General features: G+C 33.1%; 1 protein-coding gene across 1 annotated transcript in view; it reads left to right on the forward strand.

Moving 5' to 3' along the window:
* Positions 1-22,888, forward strand: part of LOC145278352 (uncharacterized) — a 23,582-nt gene extending 694 nt beyond the window's left edge. The window contains exons 2-8 of the mRNA XM_080130644.1: positions 6,595-6,683; positions 9,559-9,670; positions 13,806-13,905; positions 15,826-15,952; positions 16,846-16,913; positions 21,395-21,586; positions 22,658-22,888. Coding sequence (XP_079986770.1) covers positions 6,608-6,683; positions 9,559-9,670; positions 13,806-13,905; positions 15,826-15,952; positions 16,846-16,913; positions 21,395-21,586; positions 22,658-22,825 — 843 coding nt within the window. The 5' untranslated portion in view covers positions 6,595-6,607 and the 3' untranslated portion in view covers positions 22,826-22,888. The remainder of the gene's footprint in view (positions 1-6,594; positions 6,684-9,558; positions 9,671-13,805; positions 13,906-15,825; positions 15,953-16,845; positions 16,914-21,394; positions 21,587-22,657) is intronic.
* Positions 22,889-23,361: the final 473 nt, after the last annotated feature.

The raw sequence follows: 23,361 nt of genomic DNA on the forward strand, positions 1-23,361 counted from the left end.
TACATTAATTAAAACTAATCTATTATTCAGGCCAGATATTAATGAGATCTGGATCGTGATTTTGTCTGAACGTCTTCCTTCAAAATTCTAACATGAACAAACATAGACTTAATAAATATTAACAAGACCACCGGCGTGGCTCGGTCTTAAAATACGCTTAAATATGATATTTTAATCTATTCAGATTTTGTATATATTATCATAGAATCAATTATCTATAATTTATTCTATTGCATCCAGAACATATTAGTAGCCGCTAAAAATGAAATACAGATTCTCTATTGAATATTATATTGTACCCAATAGTGATTTCAAAACTATGACTCGGTGCCATCAGCTAGAATCGAAATCAAAACATTATTCTCAACCTTTGATCACTCGTCAGATTGATAAGAAGTGCCATATATATATATATATATATATATATATATATATATATATATATATATATATATATATATATATATAAGAGAAAAATTCAAGGTGTCCTCGACGGGCATACATCTAAATAATATAATATAAATGCGGAAGTACCCCAGGGGTCTATCCTTGGACCTTTATTATTCATGATATTCATAAATGACCTCCCTGATAAAATTGTTTCGGGGATGGGTATATTTGCTGCTGACAGCATTTTCTATAACAGGCATGAGGGGGAAACAAATGAACACATATCTAAGGAAATAGCAGAAACACTAGAGGACGACCTTCAACCCCTAGTGGAATGGGGACAAAAATGGTTCGTCACATTCAATGCTGCTAAGACTAAGCTTGTTTCCTTCAATAACTACAAGAAACCTTTTCTACCACCAATAGCAATGGCCAAGAACACACTGCCTGAAAGTACTTCCTTTAAACTCCTCAGCCTTACGTTTACAGGGAACATGAACTGGAATATATACATTGAAAGCATTGCCAATGCTGCTGCAAAGAAGATGGGCTGTCTCTACTGTGCCAGAAAATTACTTACGCCTGACAATATCCTATACCTCTATAAGGCCACCATTCGCCCATGTATGGAGTACTGTTGTCAGCATCTAGGCTGGTGCATCTGCTGCTTGTCTCTCCCTTCTGGACAGGGTTCAAAAGAGAGTCGCCAACCTGATAGGTCATGAACTGTCATCTAGGCTTCAGCCTCTGTCCCATCGACGAACTGTTGCATCCATCTGCCTGTTCTACAAATACTTTAATGGTGAATGCTCAGACGAACTGCAAGCACTTGTACCTCCTCGACGTGATTACCCCCGAAGGACCCGACAAGCAGCTAAGTCCCACTCCTTTACAGTAGAGATCCCTAGGTGTAAGAAAGCCTTTTACTCCAATAGTTTCTTCCCCAGAACTACAAGTCTTTGGAACTCACTTCCGGGATTCTGCTTTCCCAACTGTACTGATATACAGAAGTTCAAGTGTAATGTGAACAAGCATCTTTCTATTCATCTCCCTTCATAATGACCCCGAAAATTATGTCCCCGATAGTAGCCCCCTACTTCAAAGTGGCACTTGCCTTGTTTGGGGTGAAAATTGAATAAAAACATGTATATATATGTATATATATATATATATATATATATATATATATATACGTGTGTGTGTGTATGCGTACAAGAATACTTGAAGTCGACTTAAATTTTGACCCCTAAGCAGCTATTTTTATTGGCTAAAGACCCATAAAATGTCTACAAAAATACAATATCATTTGACCCGACTCGCATCGTTCTGCGATCTCACGTCTTGGAGAAGATACAGTTTGAAAATAAAATGAACAGACAGACAGACAGACAGGCATAGTAAGCTTTACACATAAGATTGTTTTTTTTTCGTTTTTGCTTTATTTGAAAGTTTAATCTTTTATTGGTTTACTTTATAAAAACCTTACTCTCATATTAAGCAGTATATACTATATATATATTTATACATAGGTATATATATAATACAAGCATATGTATATATGTGTGTGTGTGTGTGTGTGTGTGTGTGTGTGTGTGTGTGTGTGTGTGTGTGTGTGTGTGTGTGTGTACATGACTCATAAGATTAGGTTCATACTAGATAATAAATAATATCGTCACAAATTAAAGGTCAATGTAAAGTTAATCTTTCCCAGGAAATGCCACTTTCCAATGAGTTGCGGTAGATTCAGCAGATTTATGTCTCTTGTGAAATCAACATTTACTGACTAACCTTTTCGTAAGACGACACATTAACCATAAAACAAAGCTGTCTCTGCTATTGGCAATGACCGTAGACATTTATAATTACCTCTCGTTCTATTTTATATGTTGTTAAGAATTGCATTGGAAATTAAATCTTGATTTGCATTGAACGATACTTTTCAAATAATGTATGTTTCTTAACTGAAACCGAGCAGTGTTCCCAGTTTATAACGGATTATCTGCCCCTGTTATAACCGTATTTGCAATATCGTCTATGATTAATGGCGTTGATTTTCGACTTGTCTTAATCTGACATTCTCATATATAACCTATTGATTCTTGGTCAATAATTCAAACGTTTAATCGTCGCGGCTTGAGCAGGAGATTTTGGTTTATGTACTGTACGAAGATTAACTCAGCTGAATTTCTTGGGTGAATTATTGCTTATTACCGTATTAACTGACGCATCCTTGCTGTAAAAATGGAGAGAAAATATTCAGATATATACATTGTTTCGTTGCATCTCAGCTCTTCAGTATGGCTAGACAAGCAGGTTTCTCCAAATTTTCTTCTATCAGTTTACAACTGCTGAGAGCAAATAAAATCTGAATGAAGAGAGAAATTTCCAGAGAGCTCCATTTCTTTACACGAAAAGAAATAGATTACAAGCTTGTGACAGTTGGATATTTACTTTATCAGAGATCTTAACTCAAAGATAGGGAATAGTTTAGTCAGCCACAGACATGTGGTTTCACTATATCACCGCTGTGCAGTGTGACTAGACCAGCAAGTGTCTAAAGCCGATATTGAAACTCGACTGTCGACTGTCGGAGCTCCTAACCTCTCAGCTATCATTTAGCACCCACTGAGGGAAAGTTAAATCGCAATGTAAGCATTAACAAATACCTGAAATATCCAATTGTCTACACAAGTTTACGCTAATAGCAGTTGACGATTTAACTTGCGAGAAGGCTCAACCAATAAGATGGAATATTTTAGTCATCCACAGCTTCGTTGTATCAGCGCTCTGCAGATTCTTCAGACAAGCAATAGTCTGACTTTAGTTATTAACCCAAATAATTTTCGATCTCATATGAAAAAAATGTTACTTTCAATATTTGTATTTTTATATTTTAGCGATTGTTGTATGGCTTTAAAATATTCATATATAGCTAAAGTACGGCATAATGACGTTGACGCACCGGTTCCCGTTTGATCAGCAAAAGTTAAGCAATGTTTAATCTGATTAGTACTAAATGGGTGACCATTTGGGACTTCCAGTTGTTGCATGTGGTCTCTGCTTATCTCAGCATTGTTTCCAGTCGTCCATGACTTCTCCTTGCCACTGAATTCAACTGTGCCGATCAAGGAGAGGTGTGGTTGCGGTTGCGCAACCCTTAACTCACAATTATACACGCAGCTGCCCCTACAACCCCTAACCCTAACCCTAACCCTGCCCCTACAAGGGGTATCCTTTGTCCATCTAGACTGAACGGGGGCTTCGACATAGCAAAAATCCAAAGGTATTATGGTCACTTATTCTTAATAACTTATATATATGTAGTATTATAGATTTTTGCAAATGAATCGTGTTGTTTCCAAATATAATGGTGACTATATCATTTCGATTTGTCGAACTACTCTCCTCATCTTCAGAGTTATTGTCATAATAAATGTCTCTTGTTGAACTCAATGGCTCGCATATAATTTCGACCATCAGCTTCATTGGATTTATGAAGGTAATATGCTCTCGCTCCGTACATCATAACCGAGTCGAAGTCTAAGTAACTCGCAATCATTTTCTAAGTATTTTTAACTGCAAAAGTGTCACCTATAACTGAATTTTATCTTAAAAACTTATTCTTCTTTTTAGATATACAATCTTACTACTTATCACTATAGATCACTTCTTGTTAATATATATACATACATATATGAATATATATATATATATTGAAATAGCATTATAATTACGCTCCAAGATTCAAATGTTTATTTTTCATGCAAAACAGCTCCCCCAGCATGTATAAATCTGGCACATTTTTATAGGTGAGTTTCGTTATGCAGAAAATATCGGTTACTATGTCAGTACTAACTCTTTTCGTACATATACTCTTCAGAAAAATTAGAAAAAAAATGCGTGACAATATAATGTCGAAAAAAAAGAAAGAAAACTCATAGACGACTCAACATCGTGTGTTTTTTCGGCAGTGATCTTGGCTCATATCTATCTATATCTATATCTATATCTATATATATATCTATATCTATATCTCTCTCTCTCTCTCTCTCTCTCTCTCTATATATATATATATATATATATATATATATATATATATATATATATATAGTATACTTTCTTATTTATCATAAATGGTCCTCATATTCTTTACTAGGTATCTCTTAGTAGGTGTTCATTATTTAGTCGTCTTAATTTCTTACATTAAGAAATATGTTAGAATTGTAGGATTGAAGAATTGTATAATTTATTGAACTTTTTACGGTGGGTTTTATTTTTTGTTTATGTATTTATATATAGGAAAAACAAGATTTACTCTCCTCCAGTTTTTACTGTATATCCTTATTTAATTTTAAAATTATTTTTAAATATCATTCAATTAAAGTTTAATTTAGATATTCTCTATTAGACACGTAAACTGTTTTACGTCATAATAAAAAATAGATGTATATTGTAAATATTTTTCATTTAATTTTATCTTCTATCGCTTAATTTAGGGGAAAATACTTTATTATAATTTTTATCATAAAGATGGGGTATTAGTTAATATAGTTATTTAAGTTAGTTTCTTGGGTTTTGCAGGTAAGTCACTAAGGAGAGAATTGACCAAAAATACGTATAGTGCAACCAGCGAGATGCAATTCTTTAAATGAAATAACAAATGAAGTACCAGCGGAATCAAAAAAAATCATTGGAAAAAATTTGAGTATGAAATGGGAGAAAAATAAATTAAAAAATAACTTGAAGTTTTTCGTATCTTTCATCTTTACGTAGGCTCATTGGCTGATGTCTGCTAACGTGTCATTAAAAAGAAAGGTCGGATGTTTTCAGAACATGATATTTTTTCAATATCCATACACGTTGCTGATAGATTTAGTAGACAATCTGGTGCACCAGAGGTTACGTCGGTGTTACTGTCTGAGCCGATATGGTTCGAAACCTGAAATCGGCAATGAGGGAAGTGAATAACTGAAGATCTCCGTTTCGAATCTGTTTCATTATTGATTATAAAAAACTTGCAATAGAGAAAAATTGTTCGTCAATTTATAGGGTGACAGGAAATGAATTTCTAAAGGTTTTTGTTTGTTTTATCGCCATTTAGTAATTTTATTCTGAAATAATAGATCTTCAAATCGCAAATTTTTGTCTCAAAGATAATATCTACGAAAAGAATTCTCATAAAATGGTATTTTTACATGTCGTATCACACTATGCTTATCACTATATGGTGATAAATGAAACCCTGTTGGATATTTATAACTAAACAGGTGGACAAGTCAGACAAACTTTACCTCTACCAAATATGTTTGCATTGCAGAAAGAATTCTTCATGTTATTAGCTATACAATCAGTGACAATTGGGGATCAATCTTTATCAAAATAATGTTTAATCAACACTCAAGGTTAAGACCCAGCGAATTACACGTATACTCTAATGTGCATATGATATGTTTCATAGCAAGTCAGGTACGCCAAATAAACAATAAATGAATTGTCCTAGCTATTGAACTCAAGTGATATGGGAGAATCAAAGCAGTAAAACGAAGAAAAATATTTTCATGAACTGAAACTCACTGAATAAATGTCACTGGAAAAACATAAAAACAAATGACTTGAACGAATGCGAGAGAATGTGTTTTGAGGACGACAGAGAGTAGGTATCTGCATTTCAACCGACCAGCCATGATCCATCATATTCTCTTTCTCACAACCAGCTACACACACACACACGTCAAATTAAACTGATTGATTTTATAGACCGACATTTACTCTATTTATTAAATACAACAGTACGTAACATACGCGATCTGGTACTTTCTCGTATACATTTAAAAAGATGCAGAGGTTTTTCGAATAAATATACACTCGTATGTAACACTAGTATGAATACGCAAACAAAGAAAACGTTCCCTTGGATCTTAATGACCTCTTGTTCCACTCGAAACGCTTTCTGATCATTGCTGAGATGAAACTTTAATGATGATTGATGAAAATACATTACTCCTACATGCATTTGCATTTTGATAGAATTTAGGAAAGGTTAATTACTATTGAAACCAAAATTAATGAATAGTTTAGGAAAATGCCTGTTCTTGTTTGTCATTAATATAGTTAGCAAAAAACATCACTCTATAAAAGATAAATTGATCTGACGCCATTTTGTTTTTTTTTATTTTCACTATTTTTTTCTTCTTTATTTCACAGCACCAAAATAACCATGAAATTCTTCATCGCTATTCTGCTCGTTGCAAGCTGCCAAGCCTTCTCTATTGAATCCGCGATAGAGAAAGAAGGTAACTATTGCCATCAATCATATCTACATCTCGAGGAAGACAGTAATGAAGAAAAATATATCTAACTTCTTTCATACCTTCAAAAGAGTAATAACCACTAGATAACATCTTTGTATACTTCAGCATCAGTGTTTAACAGAAATTTACTAGTCCATATGATGCGATATAAAACGAATCCTGGGTCTGACCTAAACATTCAATTTATGAGATGGTAGAATTACTACGGAGTTATTATTAAACCTAATACCATTTGCATGTAAAGTTTATCTAGGGTAGTTCTAAAAGTATTGGATCTTATTTTTCATCAAAAGAGTTGAAAATGTACGAGCACAAAAATGGTATGTTTAAAACAAGCGACTTTTTTGCTCCAGAATTTGATTTTCGACATAGTCACCATCATTCTCAGCGCACTTTTTCTGCGATGAACGATAGCTTTGCATCGGTTTCCAGCGCGCTGTTTGTCATATCAAAGTCGTTTAAAAAGTAAATTTAATTTTAGAAGTTGAAGAGCTACAAAGACAGGCGTGATACCCTTAAAACGAGACACTTTTTGTGCTCCACGATTTATTTTTCTGCATAGCCACCATCATTCATATGGCACTTTTTTCAGAAATTCAGTGATACCGTTCTGCTCCTGAGGCACGTGTATAACTTAGGTTGTTTTTTTTTTGTCTCACACCGTAAATATATGTAACAGAGAGAGAGAGAGAGAGAGAGAGAGAGAGAGAGAGAGAGAGAGAGATAAGTTTCAGATCACGAATGCAGTCATTATAACAATGTAGTTTATATGTCTGTACCGTTTTGGAATCGGTAAATAGACAAAAATATTTTCCAATTCCAGATTCTGAATATTTTTAATCGTTCCAACACTAGTTTTAATGATATTCATCCCGTACATGACACTATCGAAGGTATCCACTTCCACACAACTCTACCATCCTATAATCCCTGTTTCCCTAACTATATCTACTTGCAAACCCCTACGAATTACTAAAACTTTACTCAACAGTCATTGTATTTGATACAAAACTTCATCCCTGGATGTTGGTATTTGTACATTCAATCCATGGGAAAAATAGATTTTGCAAAATATACACCTAATTTCTTTTATCTTAAAATTATTTAATAGTCTTTTGGTAAATGTCGCAGTTGTAAAGAACAAAAAATGAAAGCATATATCAATTTAGTTTAAAACATTTAAAAATGTGTGCCTTTTTGTATCTTTGGGAAAAACTGTTTATATGTTTTCTAATATTTTTTATATGTTTATAATTTTTGTAAAAAGTATTTGATGGAAAACAGAAATGGTGCAATAGACTACCAACACACAAAACTCTCATTATATATATCTATATCGATATATATATATATACATATATATACACATATATATATACTATATACACACATATATATATACATATATACACACACACATATATATATATATATATATATATATACTTTAGAGAATTTTGGCGAATGTACCATCTGACTACTGTATGTTGTAGTACCATAGTGTCTTTCTGAAATTTATGCACTTTTAATGATGTTGGAATGGGTTGATGGATGTATATGATCTTCTCAATGTTTGTGTCAAGAAGGGCTCTTTTCTGCCTTTGTATACGAGTCCATTTTATACCAATTTTGTGTTCGTTTAGGCAGCACTCTCTCCCTCTCTTTCTTTCTTTCTTTCTTAATATATATATATAAAGAGAGTGACAGGCAGACAGACTAAGAGAGAGGAGAGAGAGTAAGATAAATAGATAGATTGATATTTAGTTAGATAGATATAATCTCTTACCATCGTTAAAACAATAGACTTCACGGCATCATTTTTTTAATCCTTCCTACCCCTAACATACGACTTAAATCTAAAGAACTAAATGAAATTAAATCAATAAATAAAAACGAAATAAAATTAATTACATATAAAAAGACAACAGAAGAAAATTCTCTTGAACAACACAATTACTCTTGATGACGATCAATAATCGAGAGCGGTAGAGGAAAATAACTAACAAAATTTACCTCGGCAATCTAATACACAATTTACCAACTGAATCGAGAAAAAATGCTCGGCAGATATGAAAATCGACAAAGTAGAACTTCATCGTATTTATCAAACATTCCTTGATAACGACTTACTTTCAAAATACACACACACACACCCAAACATACACACACATGCATACATATATATATATATATATATATATATATATATATATACATTATATTATTAGTAGTATTATTTAAACAAAACCAAAATGTGTTAACCAAAGAGTGCTCAATGTTAAGACGTGGATATTCTTGGCCTGATGAGGTGATTTTCCCTGGCAGGGTGGTCACTGAAACATGTTTGCATATGTGTAGCCATTAGTTATCACATCCGACATATATATATATATATATATATATATATATATATATATATATAAGAACAAGTAGTTTATAAAACATGTTAAAAAACACATTGAAAAAGAGTTAAAAACATATTTAATTTTAAAAAAGGAAGCACATAATAAGTGGATAGTCCTTAATCAGCGGAGTTTCGAAGAAATACTTTCCTTCTCATCAGAGGGTAAGATTTAGCAAAATGCGGGATCGCATTTTGCTTGCAAAAGTATTTAATGAAACTACAAATAAATCATAGATCTTACTTGGTAACAAATAATAAAGCAGAGAGAATAGGGTTAATAAAAAGGTGAGTTCACGTGAATGGATAGTCTAGCGAAGGTTAAAATATCCAATAACGGTAAAATACAAAAATCCCAAATCCAAAAAAGTTGGTTAAATTTCCATTTCCACAAGTAAAATCCAATATATATATATGTGTGTTTTTTCATCAACTTTCATTTTTTTTTTTTTGCAGCTTTTGAATATGTTGTCAACGAGGCAACTGCACACCTTGAAAAAATCGCTCTTGAAGAATTTGAAAATGCCATCCTCGGCGGTGAGAAAGAAATGTCTGCAACCGAACGAGAGTAAGTAACGTTGCTTTCATCCGTAAAGAAATGAGCAACACAAAGTGTTCACTTTTAAAAACTTCATTCAACTAGAATAGTTTTGTTTCGCTATGACAAACGCATTTGGAGTTAACGCAACAAACAACTGAGCACGAGTTAGAACTTTATATATAAAAAGTCAAAATGTAGTCATAATTATTTAATAACGTCTCAATCAGTAAAGTTGAAAATGAAATAAGAAATGAAATTAATTATGCTGAAAATTGATAAAAATCGAAAATAAATATTATCAATCTTTATCAATATGATTATTAAATCAATTTTTAACTAAATCGATTATGTAAAGAAAGCTCGTATTATTTGGATTTATCGGACTACTGTTCTCATCTTGAATGTGATCTTTTTACAACGTTTCGGTCGATGTAATCTCCGACCTTCTTCAGGTGTATCTTGTCTGGAATTCGGGAATTTTGACGGAATTTCGAAACTTTTTTAAACATCACACTCAAGATGAGAACAGTAGTCCGATGCATTTACATAATACGAATAACCAATCCTCGTCTCAAAAATTAAGAAACATCATAAATAAAACTATTTTCTTTCACTATTATAAAAATTTATAAAATAGATTGTCCAATATTTCCACAGCACGTCACTATTTTTAGAAATTTTCCATGAATGAAATAACGTTAAAAGATACTGTTACGCGTACTAAAGTTGTAGTTGTTGTTTAGAAACCCTTCTTAGTATTTGTCGCATAATATTCTGTATGATATTCTGAATGCACATTAATGAGCGCAATTTGACTGTAAATTCCATTTTGAAGAAACGTGTACAAATATATTATGAGGTCTGCATTCGCGCTGGATATCTAGAGAAGAGAAATATAAAGTTTTACTATATTTCATTTCTAGAATGAAATTCATTGAAATAAAATATAATTAATCAAAAGGTTTGGAACGTGCAAAACAAATATAAAGCTGCTCATGAACTTAGTTATGGGAATCCTTCAGTTACTCCCACAAAATAGAAAATTATCATTTTTTAATTTTCTTTATGTAACTGTCATCATGTCTTGCTATGGAAGAAAAAATTTGAAAATTAAAAAAGTTTAAGAACATTGTTTTATTTTAGAGGAGAAAAATATTTTACTATGTCTAGCGTGTAGCATTGTTGTGTTGCATTCTTGTGAATATTGCCATATATTTTCATAACTTACTATCTAGCTCTACGCACGTAGTCAGCACTGTGAAGTAAATACTGAAAATACATAGATAAAATTTTATGCGCATACATCATATTCATATATATGTGTGTGTGTGTGTGTGTGTGTGTGTGCGCGCGCACGCGCGTGTGTGTGTGTGTGTGTGTGAATATATATATATGTGCATGTGCGTGTATCTATATATATACATAGATAGATAAGCGGAAAGCACATAAAGCGCTTAGCCTTCCCAAATGGTCACCCATCTGGCTCTACGTTGCTTAACTTCGGTCATCTAACGAGAACCGCTGTGTCAACGTGATTGTGCCGTACATGTGCTCTCCACTTATCTCGGCATTGTTTCCAGTCGTCTTGAACCTCCACTTGCCACTGGCATTCAACAATGTTGACTCAGGAAAGGTGTGGTTGGTGATTGCGCAACTCTTACCACAAAAGTTTTACGCGCAAGCACCCTGACAGTGGGTATTTATAGTCTGTCAAGACTGAAGGAAGCCTTTTGTACAAATAAATGTATAAATATAGATATAGGTTAATTAATTACTTTAAACGCTACTCAGTTTATATATACCAATTGTAATGGATTGAATAATTTTTCATAAATAAAATGTTGTTTATATTAAAAGAACTGCTTATATAAACGTTCCAAAATATATAAGCTCAATAGATGCCTTTTTAGAGGGAAAGGGTTTCAGAGGATATATAGTGTAGTATAATAATTCTGCAAGTTCCAAATATAAAGTTTTCTCAATTACGAAATAATATTGTTATTTCATTACGAAATAATATTGTTATTTATACGTTTTGTAAATTAATAAATGGCCAACTGAGAAAACTGGATATTTGGAACTTGGAGAGCTATTAAATACATATACACTCCTGATCAAAATCATAAGACCACTTAAGAAAGTAAACGTTTACGCATATTATCGAAGTTTTAATCAAACAAATGGTTGAAACCATTGCCAAAAGGGAAAATATGATGAAAAAAAAAATGAAATCTGCTTCATTCGAAACCGTAATCGTGATCTAATAATTATTTTTTAAAAACAAATATTTTCACCTGGTCAATATGATAAGACCACTGATAATTTATCTAACAAAAGGCAATTATAAATTACTAAAAAGGATCTCAGTATTTAGTATAGCCTCCATTATTACGAATTACTTCAAAAATTCTCTTCAGCATGCTTGCGACTAAGTGTTTTATCAATTGCGAAGGAATTTATCCCATGTACTGAAAACTGAATCAGAAAGTTCCTTTACCGAATCATACTGGGTTCCATCATTGAACACTTCTTTTGCCATCCATCCCCAAAGATTTTCAATGGGATTGGGGTCCGAAGAACATGCTGGATGATCTAACAATTCTATATTATTTGAAGAAAAGTATTCTCTATTCAACCATTCGTTTGATTAAAAATTCGATAATATGCGTAAACGCTTACTTTCTTAAGTGGTCTTATGATTTTGATCAGGACTGTATATATATATATATATATATATATATATATATATATATATATATATATATATATAACTACTTCATTTACTCACATAAAATTAATTTACAAAAGTATAAATTTATGCGTAAACTTTAATTATTTACTTCAAAAGTGCTCAATACATAGGTAGAGCTAGTTAGTAATTTATAAAGTGTATATGGCGATTAAGCGTCACTGAATATTCTGCGTTTCATCCACTCTTGGATTCTTCAGGCTTAAAGACATTATTCAACTCTAGGAGAGAAATAGCGAACAACTGTGTTCAGTGGATAAACTTTACTCTAGGGTAGCGATACAAAATAATTTTTAAATTAACAATAACAATATAAAATAAATAAATAAAATAAACACACATTTATATATTATCGTATATATGTGTGTGTGCATATATATATATATATATATATATATATATATATATATATAAAACACAGTTAACTACATATAGACTTAAAATAGGTCAACTCACTAGGCATCTACACTCTCTGCTAAAAATGCACATACAAGGAAGGGTTCAACATAAGGTCAACTGGGTCTTTGTTCTGTAAATACCTGCTCATTGGCTGATTAGGAAGGGAGCGGTGGAAACTAGGAAGCTGATTGACTAACTAAAAAATCTATAGAATATGTGTATATAAAAACGCAAGACTACAACAACTATTCGCATAAGCCTGACGAATCCTAGTGTGGGTGAAATGTGGAATATTCTGTGTAGCTTAATTGCCATATATATTTTTCTAACTCACTATATATGTGTGTGTGTGCATGTGTGCGTGTGTGCGCGTGTGTGTGTGTGCATGTGTGCGCGTGTGTGCGCGTATGTGTGTGTGAAGTATGGGTGAGTGACATGAGGATCTACGTTAAATATGAATGCAACCAATATACTTTTTTAAACTATAACTCTTATAAGCTCAAGTGCGATTGGTGATTTTTCAATTTAATAATATAATAAACTCATCTTTGCATAGCAACCTATTCATAAGGATTATTATGTCGTTAAATGCAGACAGAATCCCAACTATTACACCGAGTCCTTGCCTTATTGGGTAGAATATAATGTTCGCCTTGTATCAGACTATTTCAAAAATAATTTGAACTAAATCACACGAATTATCTAAAACTAACGGAAATCCACAGATAAATCCTGACAAACGGTAAGGATGTGATAGCAGCGAAAAAAGTGAGAGGAAATACATAAAAATTTATTCATCCTAAAAATTATCATAGAAACGGATGCATTTATAATATCAATGCGCTTGCGAATCCCTTGGTGCGCGTTAACAGCGTTATCTGGATAATAATGGTCATCGATTTGGACATTTTCGAACATGATTCTTAAATTTTAATGTTAATTGAACATGAATTAATGTTCAAGAAGTTTCACTGAAATATTTTGTTATTTGTTTTGATTCAATTTTCATTCCAGATTGATTAACAAATTCGCCACTTATTTCGGTTCAGTTCTCCGCGATGAAGTACATGAAATTCTTGACAGTGTCATGGACGCTACCCACGCCAAAACATCCGTAAGTGACAATTTTGTGAAAATATTTTATCTTCTCCGGCAATGTATTAGAAGGCTTTTGACCATCAGTACAACTATTTCCACACTAACGTAATGTACTTGCAATAACCCTTATCCCTGAGTGGCTTCCGGGCCTTGATAAGTGGTGATCACTGAAAAAAAAACTACATCAGAGTATCCTTAGTGTAATGTTGCACTTAAAAACAAAAGAAAGAAAGAAAAATCCGGGTCGGCACTTTTTTAATAAAAGCATTTATTTCATTAACTCTCTCGTCTCGACACCATTTAAAAGGTATTTCGCTGTCACATATCTCTCTAGCCTGGCTCGCGTTTTCCTTTCTTCAACCGCATGCCGGCCACAGCCAGTCCATTCTCATCTTCGATTTGCACGTTCATTTTCTTGGACTACACTTTGCTTCTACCGACTACGTGGTGCATTTTTCTCTTTTTTATCTTCTTCTCGCGTACACTTTTTAATTTGCATATGCGATTTGTTCGGCTACTGCTGCTGCTAATCTCTATGCAAGCCAACCATCCTTTGCCGTTGATGATATTTTCCCACTGTCTCACAGGCATTATATTATATTAGTTGTACAATATTATCAATCTGTGTTGGTGTCAGGCCACAGAAAAACAAACAATTGTTCGGCCGATGATAAAACAGTGTCCGATATTGGAAAGGCCTGTTGATATATTTTTTAAGTCGTTAATTTCGGATATTACCTGAAACGAGTCATTTTGTTTAGCAGTTTAATCAAGGCCACAGTTGAACGATGTCATGCCATTCGCGACGCAAAGCTTAAACAAAAGTATATATGTTTTTTTGTTTTTTTTTTCATGCAGACAAGTTTTATATTTACTTTGGTCACAGTGGAGCCATATAATTGCATTCGTTCGTTTAAATACGCTTGGTGAAACGAAATAGAGGGTGTCATATTTCCGAAGATGAATGATAATATCTTCGACAGTCTTGCAATTGGGTTAGGGTTAGCTGCTAAATCGTTCTATCACTAATAAAATCTGTTTACAAATGAAAAAAAAATATTTCAAACTTGCTATTATTAATGATGAAGTTTAACGTGTAAAATTCTCACCATTTTTTGCAGAAAATACGTTATGGTTGCATTGGCAACAATTTCTCTGCTTTCGCAATTTGCTATTGTAATCTGATATTTGATTATTTTATGTTGATTCAGTAGAGTTATCAAATATTGTATAATACGATATTTGTATATATGATTCCGTAGAATTTGACCGAAATAATAAGAATGAAAATGCGAAATGGATACTTTAGATTTATTTCGTTTCCAAAAGTTCAACTTTCTTCCAAAAAAATTATAAACGATTTTTTCAGATTATCAGTTCTTGGTTCTTTAATATTTATTTTTTCCTTTTGTTTCATTTTATCTCAGTCTAAGATCTCAGGAAGCAAGGGCCCCTCCCTGGGGCTAACACTTGAACTCTATATGAGATACTTAGATATCCGAATATTCCATTATAGTTATTTTTTTTACCTATCACACACTGATTAGTAAAAAACAGGAACATGATTTCCTTCTCCCCGACTGAACATTTAAATTTGTTACAGTATATATTTCTTGTAGTCTTTTATTCCAGTAAAAAAGCCCATCTAGTCTGGTGGAGTAATCGGTTTCCTGCTATTACTTGTGGAAACATGACTTGGAAAAGGTGCACTATTTCTTGTACAAGCCAGTGTGGGTTAGCCATACCGAAATGCGATTTGGGCCGTGAATACAATGTAATTTACTTATGGCCAAAAGTATCCTCATGCCAGGTTATCCTGGCAAACCACTGTATTGACTGATCTTAAACACTTCAAGATATTCCAGTAGGCATTTAAGTTCTCTCTTTTCATATCAGTCGAATCTATTCAAATTATGTGTTTTATTTGGGTTTTTAGTTCGCCAAAAGAATGTACGAAAACCTTCGTCAAGCTGCCTTGAACATCACCGAAGGACTTCACATGGCTCCCAAGGCTGCCACCAAGTTCTTGCATGACATGATGGCCGATATTCAAGCCATGGAAAGTAAGTACTCATAAAGAAAATTGTCAATTTTATGTGTGCGATATATTCACTATATATGTACATATATATGTACATATATATGTACATAAATATATGTAAGTGTATACATATATGTGTGCATATATATGTATACTAATTAAATTTGTAGGTTCGATTGGAAACAAAAGGTACATATATATGTACATAAAAATATACATATATATGTAAGTGTATATATATATATATATTAATTAAATTTGTAGGTTCGATTGGAAACTAAAGGTAGAAATGTGGACGCGATAAAAAATAGAAATAAAAGACAAATTCACACACAAAATCTCAAAATCAATGTTACGTAATAATTTATGCAATCCACTCAGCAAACAAATTTAGAAAATCTTTACATTTTTTTCAATAGTCTTTAATATCGTTGACAATTTTAATTTTTATCCAAATCCAGATTTTCTCTTTTTGATGAGTCTTATTTGTGCATAATTCTGTTTTCACAAAGTGTGGTGGGGTGGGGGGTGATTAGTAACACATACTTCTGTTTTTGTTTTTTACTCTAAAACAGGGGAGGTAATGCAGTTTGTCAATTTAAAAATCGGTATGTCCGCTCCTATTAATTACGAATCCCCCAAAAATATGATAAGACTTTTCTTTCTTTTATTCTTCGTAAATGAATAGAAAAAAAACAATTTGTTTGATTGAACAAGTTTGATTAAAACAAGTCAAATAAAATTCATAAGAAATGATAATTCAATGAATAATATCTCGTTTTTTACACATTTGATAATTGAAACAAATTCTGAAAGTTAATTATATATTAAAGAATATTGAACTTGTGAGAGATCTTGAACGTTTTTTGTTTTGTTTTGTTTTTTTTGCATAAAATCGTTTTGTTTTGTTTTTAGAAAGCGGAACATTCCTCTTGGACATTGAAGATATGTTTAAGAATGTTATGGACAAAGTTACCAGCATTGTAAGTAAAAAATCAATTGTTTTTTCATAAAACATTTAAACGCATTGCTAGGACTGTTGCGAAGAAGGTGGGCTCTCTCTACCATGCTAGAAAATCACTCACATCTGAGTCTTCTATATCTCTATAAAGCTACCATTTGCTTATGCATGGAGTATTGTTTCCATCATCTGGGTTGGTACATCTGCTACTAGTCTGTTGCTCTTAACCAAGATCCAAAAAAGAGTCGCCAATCTAATAAGTCCCGCAATATCAACACAACTCTAACCTCTGTCTCATCGCCAAAATGTTAGATCCTTGTGCCTGTATTTTAATGGATGTGTTTCGACATAAGTGTTCGCGACTAATCCGATAACAGCAAAATTCCACCCCTACCCAGTAGGGTCCTTACATGCTGGAAAGTCGTTTACTCTAATAGTTTTTCCTTTCGAACTACTAGACTTTGCTTTCCTGATTGTACTGACATCCAGAAGTAAAGGTATAGTGTGGACAGACATCTTGCTGCATAACTCCCTACATAGTGTCCCTGTAGATTTGGTCAAAATAATTGGCCCTTATGTCCAACTGGCACTGTACCTTGTTTAGGGTTTGGGGTAAACCAAATCTAAGTTATTAAGAGGAAATGTAATCCATGGATGTTGAACTTGTAGTACACGTCATAGCAATCCTATTCAGAGTGATCAATAATTAACGTTACAAAGTTTTTTGCCCGTATATATTAAACAATACACATCAACCAAAAGTATATATATATATATATATATATCCGCTTTCTGCATCAATAACCTGCTGCAAACGCTTGAAGAATTTCTACATGAGTCACGAGTGATTTGTTTTAATTACATTTTCACCCCAAACAAGGCGCATTGTCACTTTGGTGTAGGGAGCTACTGGGGCACTATGTAGGTATTTGGGCAGCAAGATGTCGGTTCACGTAGCACTTGAACTTCTGCATGTCAGTACAGTACACTTGAACTTCTGCATGTCAGTACAGCAGTAACCTGGAATGGAATTCCAGAGTCCAGCTGTTCTGGGGAAGAAACTACTGGAGTAGAAAGATCGTTTACATCTAGGGATCTCTACTGTGTGGGGGTGGGATTTAGCTGCCTGTCGGGTTTGTCGAGGGTGTCTACGTCGTGGGGGCACAGGTGTCTGCAGTTCGTCAGAGCATTCACCATTAAAATACTTGTAGAACAGGCAGAGGGATGCAACGTTTCATCGATGGGACAGAGGCTGAAGCTTAGATGCCAGTTCAGGGCCTATCAGATTGGCGACTCTTTTTTAACCTTGTCTAGGAGCGAGAGACTTGCAGCAGATGCACCAGCCCAAATGTGACAACAATACTCCATACATGAGCGAACTACTGACACCTGAAAGTATCCTGTACCTCTATAAGGCGGTGGCCTTATAGAGATACAGGATACTTTCAGGTGTCAGTAGGTTTCTAGCACGGTAGAGAGAGCCTACCTTTTTCGGAGCGGCCCTGGCAATGTTTTCAATATAATTGTTTTGTGGGATTTTGGTCCATTCCTCACTGAGACTTTACTCTGCGATATAGACAACGTATGTTTATGTTTTAACATTCATTCTAATCGCTTACTTAAAAACTTTACTTTTCTCAAAACTATTAAAAAAATTGAAGTAATTAATATAAACAATTACTTAGGCGTTAAACAATAATCATTTCGAATATTCAGGCGCTCTGTTCTTAATCAGGTTCGTATGTAAAATGTTTCACTATAGGCCTTTATTTTAAGATAACTATATATATATATCTACATACATACATATATATATATATATATATATATATATATATATATAATTCAATAATTAACATTACATTTTTGCCCATATCTATTAAATAAATCAAACAATATAGATCACCCAAACGTAAAGATGTATGTCAATATTACTAGATTCCAAACTTTATTCAATGTAATCTGTGCATAAATAACCTGTTGCAAACGCTTTGTGAATGCTCTACACGATTTACGAATAATTTTTTGTAGGATTTTGGTCTATTTCTCACTTAATTTCTTCTTCAGAACCTTTAAATTGGTATCGTTGGAAGCTCAAATTTTAATCTCTAATATAGACCAAATATCGTGATCTAACCAGTTGATTTGAAACGTTGTATTGCTCTCCACACCAACATTTAGTTCACATTTAAGGTCAATGTCTCCTGCAGACTTTTCTGATTTGAATAGCTTTACAATTGCAATTCGTTTCGCTTAATCATATTGTCAAAATAAATCTTCACGTTAAACTGTATCCATATACACCTGACAAATATATAAATTCATATAAATTTACTAAATATGGATAATAGTAGAAACTAGTGATGGTAAATATTGAACAGAATCTCCATTTTGTCTTTTGGTTTTCGTTCACTTCGTGAGGCACCCATTCATCAAGTTATTTTGTCATTCCAATTTCTTTTTAACGGTTGGAAATCGTCGTATACGTTACAGAAGCAGTTTTTCGAATAGTTGTGCGTGGATTGGCTTCGATTTAAGCTCCTAATTGATCTTTGTCAACATTCAATAACAGACCACTACGCTCATCATCTTAAAGACTCTCGTCGCCGCAACGAATTTTCTTAAACCACCATTGTGCTGTGCGTTCAGTAGTGGTTCTTAGGCCAAACGCTTCGTTGATATCGTGAGCGTGAGCTGTTTCAGCAGCTTTTTGGCCTAGCTTAAATTGAAATAAAGAAAAAACGTGCGAATGTGCTTTTTCTCCATTTTTTATTCAAGGTTCTGAAAAGAAGACATGTTTTAAACCGATTGTAATTTAAACGATTAGATAAAGCGAAAAACGTTTTTTTTTTAAATGATATATAAAGTAAAGGTATTATAACGAAATCTTATTTGAAAATACATCATTTGAAATCAAAATTTTTAAATTCACAAAAACTTTTGCGTCAACCTAATAGAAACGAAATAATTACAATTAAAAAAGAAAAAGAAAAATTACAACAGATATGAAATTCATGCATTTATATAATAAGTAAAATTAAATGTAGACCGATGAGAATTTGCCCACATGAATGCATTTAGCCTGACGATCTCTTCACAGAAATGAAACACGGACGTTTATTTGTAGCTATCTTGCGTACTCAAACTCATCATCAATGTATTTTGTTTACATGACACGTTTTCGACAGAACGTTTTTCTGCTTTTCATCTAGCAGAAAACGCAATGCATTAGTCATCTACAGTTCTTCAGTTTTCACATTTCATGAACAATATTTAAAACAAAAGGAAATGAATTCTGGTTTTCTAATTCATGAAGCTAGCCATCTCTTCAGATGTATGTTGCGCATGCATGCACACGTAGATGACTCTTCAAACCAGCTACAATCTTGCAAAATCGTTCACAGATGTGACTGGAGAACTTGTCAGTATTTACTCTTGTAAGACTTCGTTATGCACCTTTAGGAGTCTTGTCAAAATGAATTAGAGACGAAACCAGAGATTTACAGCCATACTTTTGTGGTCTAGTAAGCCTCATACAACTGTTTGCCATGCCTGATATTGTGTGATCTCATATCGTTTACTAAACTAGTTTGAGACAGAAGGGCAAAATGAAAATAAAGATTCTCCGGCAATACCGGGTAGATTATCTAGTATATATATATATATATATATATATATATATATATATATATATATATATATATATATATATGAAATAAAATGGAGGTGGAAGGACCTGGATACTCAACGTTGCTCCCTTTCTGTCGAAAATAATAATTAAAGAAAACAACTCAGACACCGGTTAAACGCAAAAAAAAAAAAAAATTCGTAATTTCACTTAATTTTATTTTTATTTTACTTATTTACTGTATTCTATCATTATCTATTTTTAGACTCCATTTTATCACCTCCTATTCTTATTTTTAGATACCATCTTTTAAGTTACTGCGCTATTTTATCCCAATTCAATTATTTCTAATTTAAAAAAAAAAAAAAAAAGATTCTTTCGTAATCTCGTGTCATTTTATTTATTTAATCTATCACCGCTATATTTCCAAACACAATTTTTAATCTCTACGATATTTTATCTTTTAGACGTAATCCACTACACTAGTTTACTCTAATTAGTTCTTCTCTCATAAAATGTATATACATGTATATATGACATCTAATTTACATAAGGAAAACACGCTGCTCTCCCCCATCATTATATATAGCCCCAATCCTCCGACTCTCTCGTCAATGACCATCCCTCTTGAAGAAGCCCGCATAAATCGGGCGAAACGTTGAGTATCCAGGTCCTTCCACCTCCATTTTATTTCATATCGTCGGATTAATCCAGCTCAACAATCATATATATATATATATATATATATGCATGTGTGTGTTTGTGTGTGTGTGTGCCACTGTGTGTGTATGCGTGTGTGTGGACATGACATAGAATCGACGGTAAATTATGACGGTTGATTTTGATCTTCTTATATTCTTTCCCTCCTCAAACAGGTGAGCTACCAATTGGTCGAGAGACGCGATTTGGGTGACATTTGGAGCAAACTCAACGACACTCTTCTGGGCATCATCGGTAAAATCCACGGTAAATTCCACGATTTGCACGATTTCCTCAAGAGCATTGTTAAAACCGCCGGAGACAAACTAAAACCCCATGTTGAAAACGTCAAAACTCTCGCTAAAGACGTAAGTACAGCATTTTCACCAATATTTCTTCTTTTCAATTTTAGTTTTTCTCGAAATAACTTTTTGGTAGAAAGTATCCTTACGTTTTCACCAAATTCTCCATTAATTATCAGTTTATTTGAAACGTAATTGCGTGATGCTGTAAATCGAATGAAAAACGACTTAGAATACTTCAGAATACATTTAAATTAATTGGGCAAGCATTGCATAAATTCTATATGCTAAAAAGCAGCAGTTATATATTTGCTTTAATTTTTAATTGAAATATGATTTGTATCAGGTTTCCTGTCCGCAATAAGCAATCAACAATAAATCTACATTGAAAAGCAAGAAAAGAATTATGTTATATGCAGAATTAAAAACTCTTCTTAATAAAATATTTCTATCATAACTTCGATATGTTTCTCAATTTTTAGATGACATTTCATAATTCGTATTATTTTGATTATTCAGATTACCGTTTTCATCTTGAATGTAATTTTCACAAAGTTTTCGTTGATATAACCTCCGACCTTCTTCAGTCGAACTTGTCGAACTTGAGAATATTTCTGTCGAACTCATGAACCTTTCTCTTGAACTCGGGGATCTTTCTCTTGAACTCGGGAATCTTTCTGTCAAACTCAGGAATCTGCACAAGATTTTGAAGGGAACCCTTTACTTAATTCACCAAAATAGCATGGTCTCGTTCCATCAATCACAGCCGGGTAAAATTCTTAAGTAATCCACAATTGTAGTTTGAATGTTACCCGCACTGAAGATTGAACATTCAACCTCCAAAAGAGTGTGACATACAATTGAATTTTACCAAGTACTTTATCTACTAGTTATGGGTCCTTACAAACAGTTTAGCCATTTTGAATCAACTTTTCCAACATGAATTAATTACAAAAGAACACTTGAGAATGTAGCAGTTGAAAATGAATACTGATTAACAAATTTTCTATTAATGCGGAAAATGCAGATGATTTCACAGACATTTTCGAGCCTGTCAATACAACATGAACGTTTATTTGAAATTAGTGATACCATTAATAGTTATGTAACTATTAATGAAGTTGTTTTTATTTTCAGTTTATCAGCCACGTCAACCAAGTGAGCGCCAAGGTTGCCCAACAAGCTTTGGAATTCTTCAAGCCATTCGCCTCCCAACTTGGTGTCACCTGGGTACGACTTGTGCAGAAAGTGCACGAACGCCTCCAACAGATCACTGACGCCGTCAATGCCACTCCCCTTTATTAAAGTAATGTTAATGAGAACAACAATGGTTTAACATTGTATTAAATAAACTGATTTGATAGAAAACACGTGTTGTTGTCTTTTATACGCTTTCCATAATAAAATTGTTACATTAAAGTGTTACACTTCATTATTTAAATATCTCTTGAATGTTATTTTCTCCGTAACTTTTGATCTTATAGATGAGAACTTGAGTGCCTACTGGACACTGACCTCGAGTATGTAAGATCTCTTTGTACAGATTAGCTTAGCATTAAGATACTTTCCCTAGAAGTAAACACTGACTAAATATTCAAAATTACACAGTATTCGCGGCCAAAATAAGACTCATCAGTATGGATAACCTACGAGGAATTGTAAACCTTCTTCAAGTGATGTTACTTTACACAGCAACACGATGCTCGATAATCTACCAGATTAGATGAATTTTTGTCCTGAAATCCAGTAAACCAATAGAACACAAGAAAGGTACATGACAACATAATTAAACGGTCAAATTTGGGGAGATGAAAATTATGTTCTCAACACACCGCATTACG

Source organism: Euprymna scolopes, chromosome 6 (genome assembly GCF_053919585.1).
Source record: "Euprymna scolopes isolate OS-2025 chromosome 6, ASM5391958v1, whole genome shotgun sequence".
NCBI lineage: Eukaryota > Metazoa > Mollusca > Cephalopoda > Sepiida > Sepiolidae > Euprymna > Euprymna scolopes.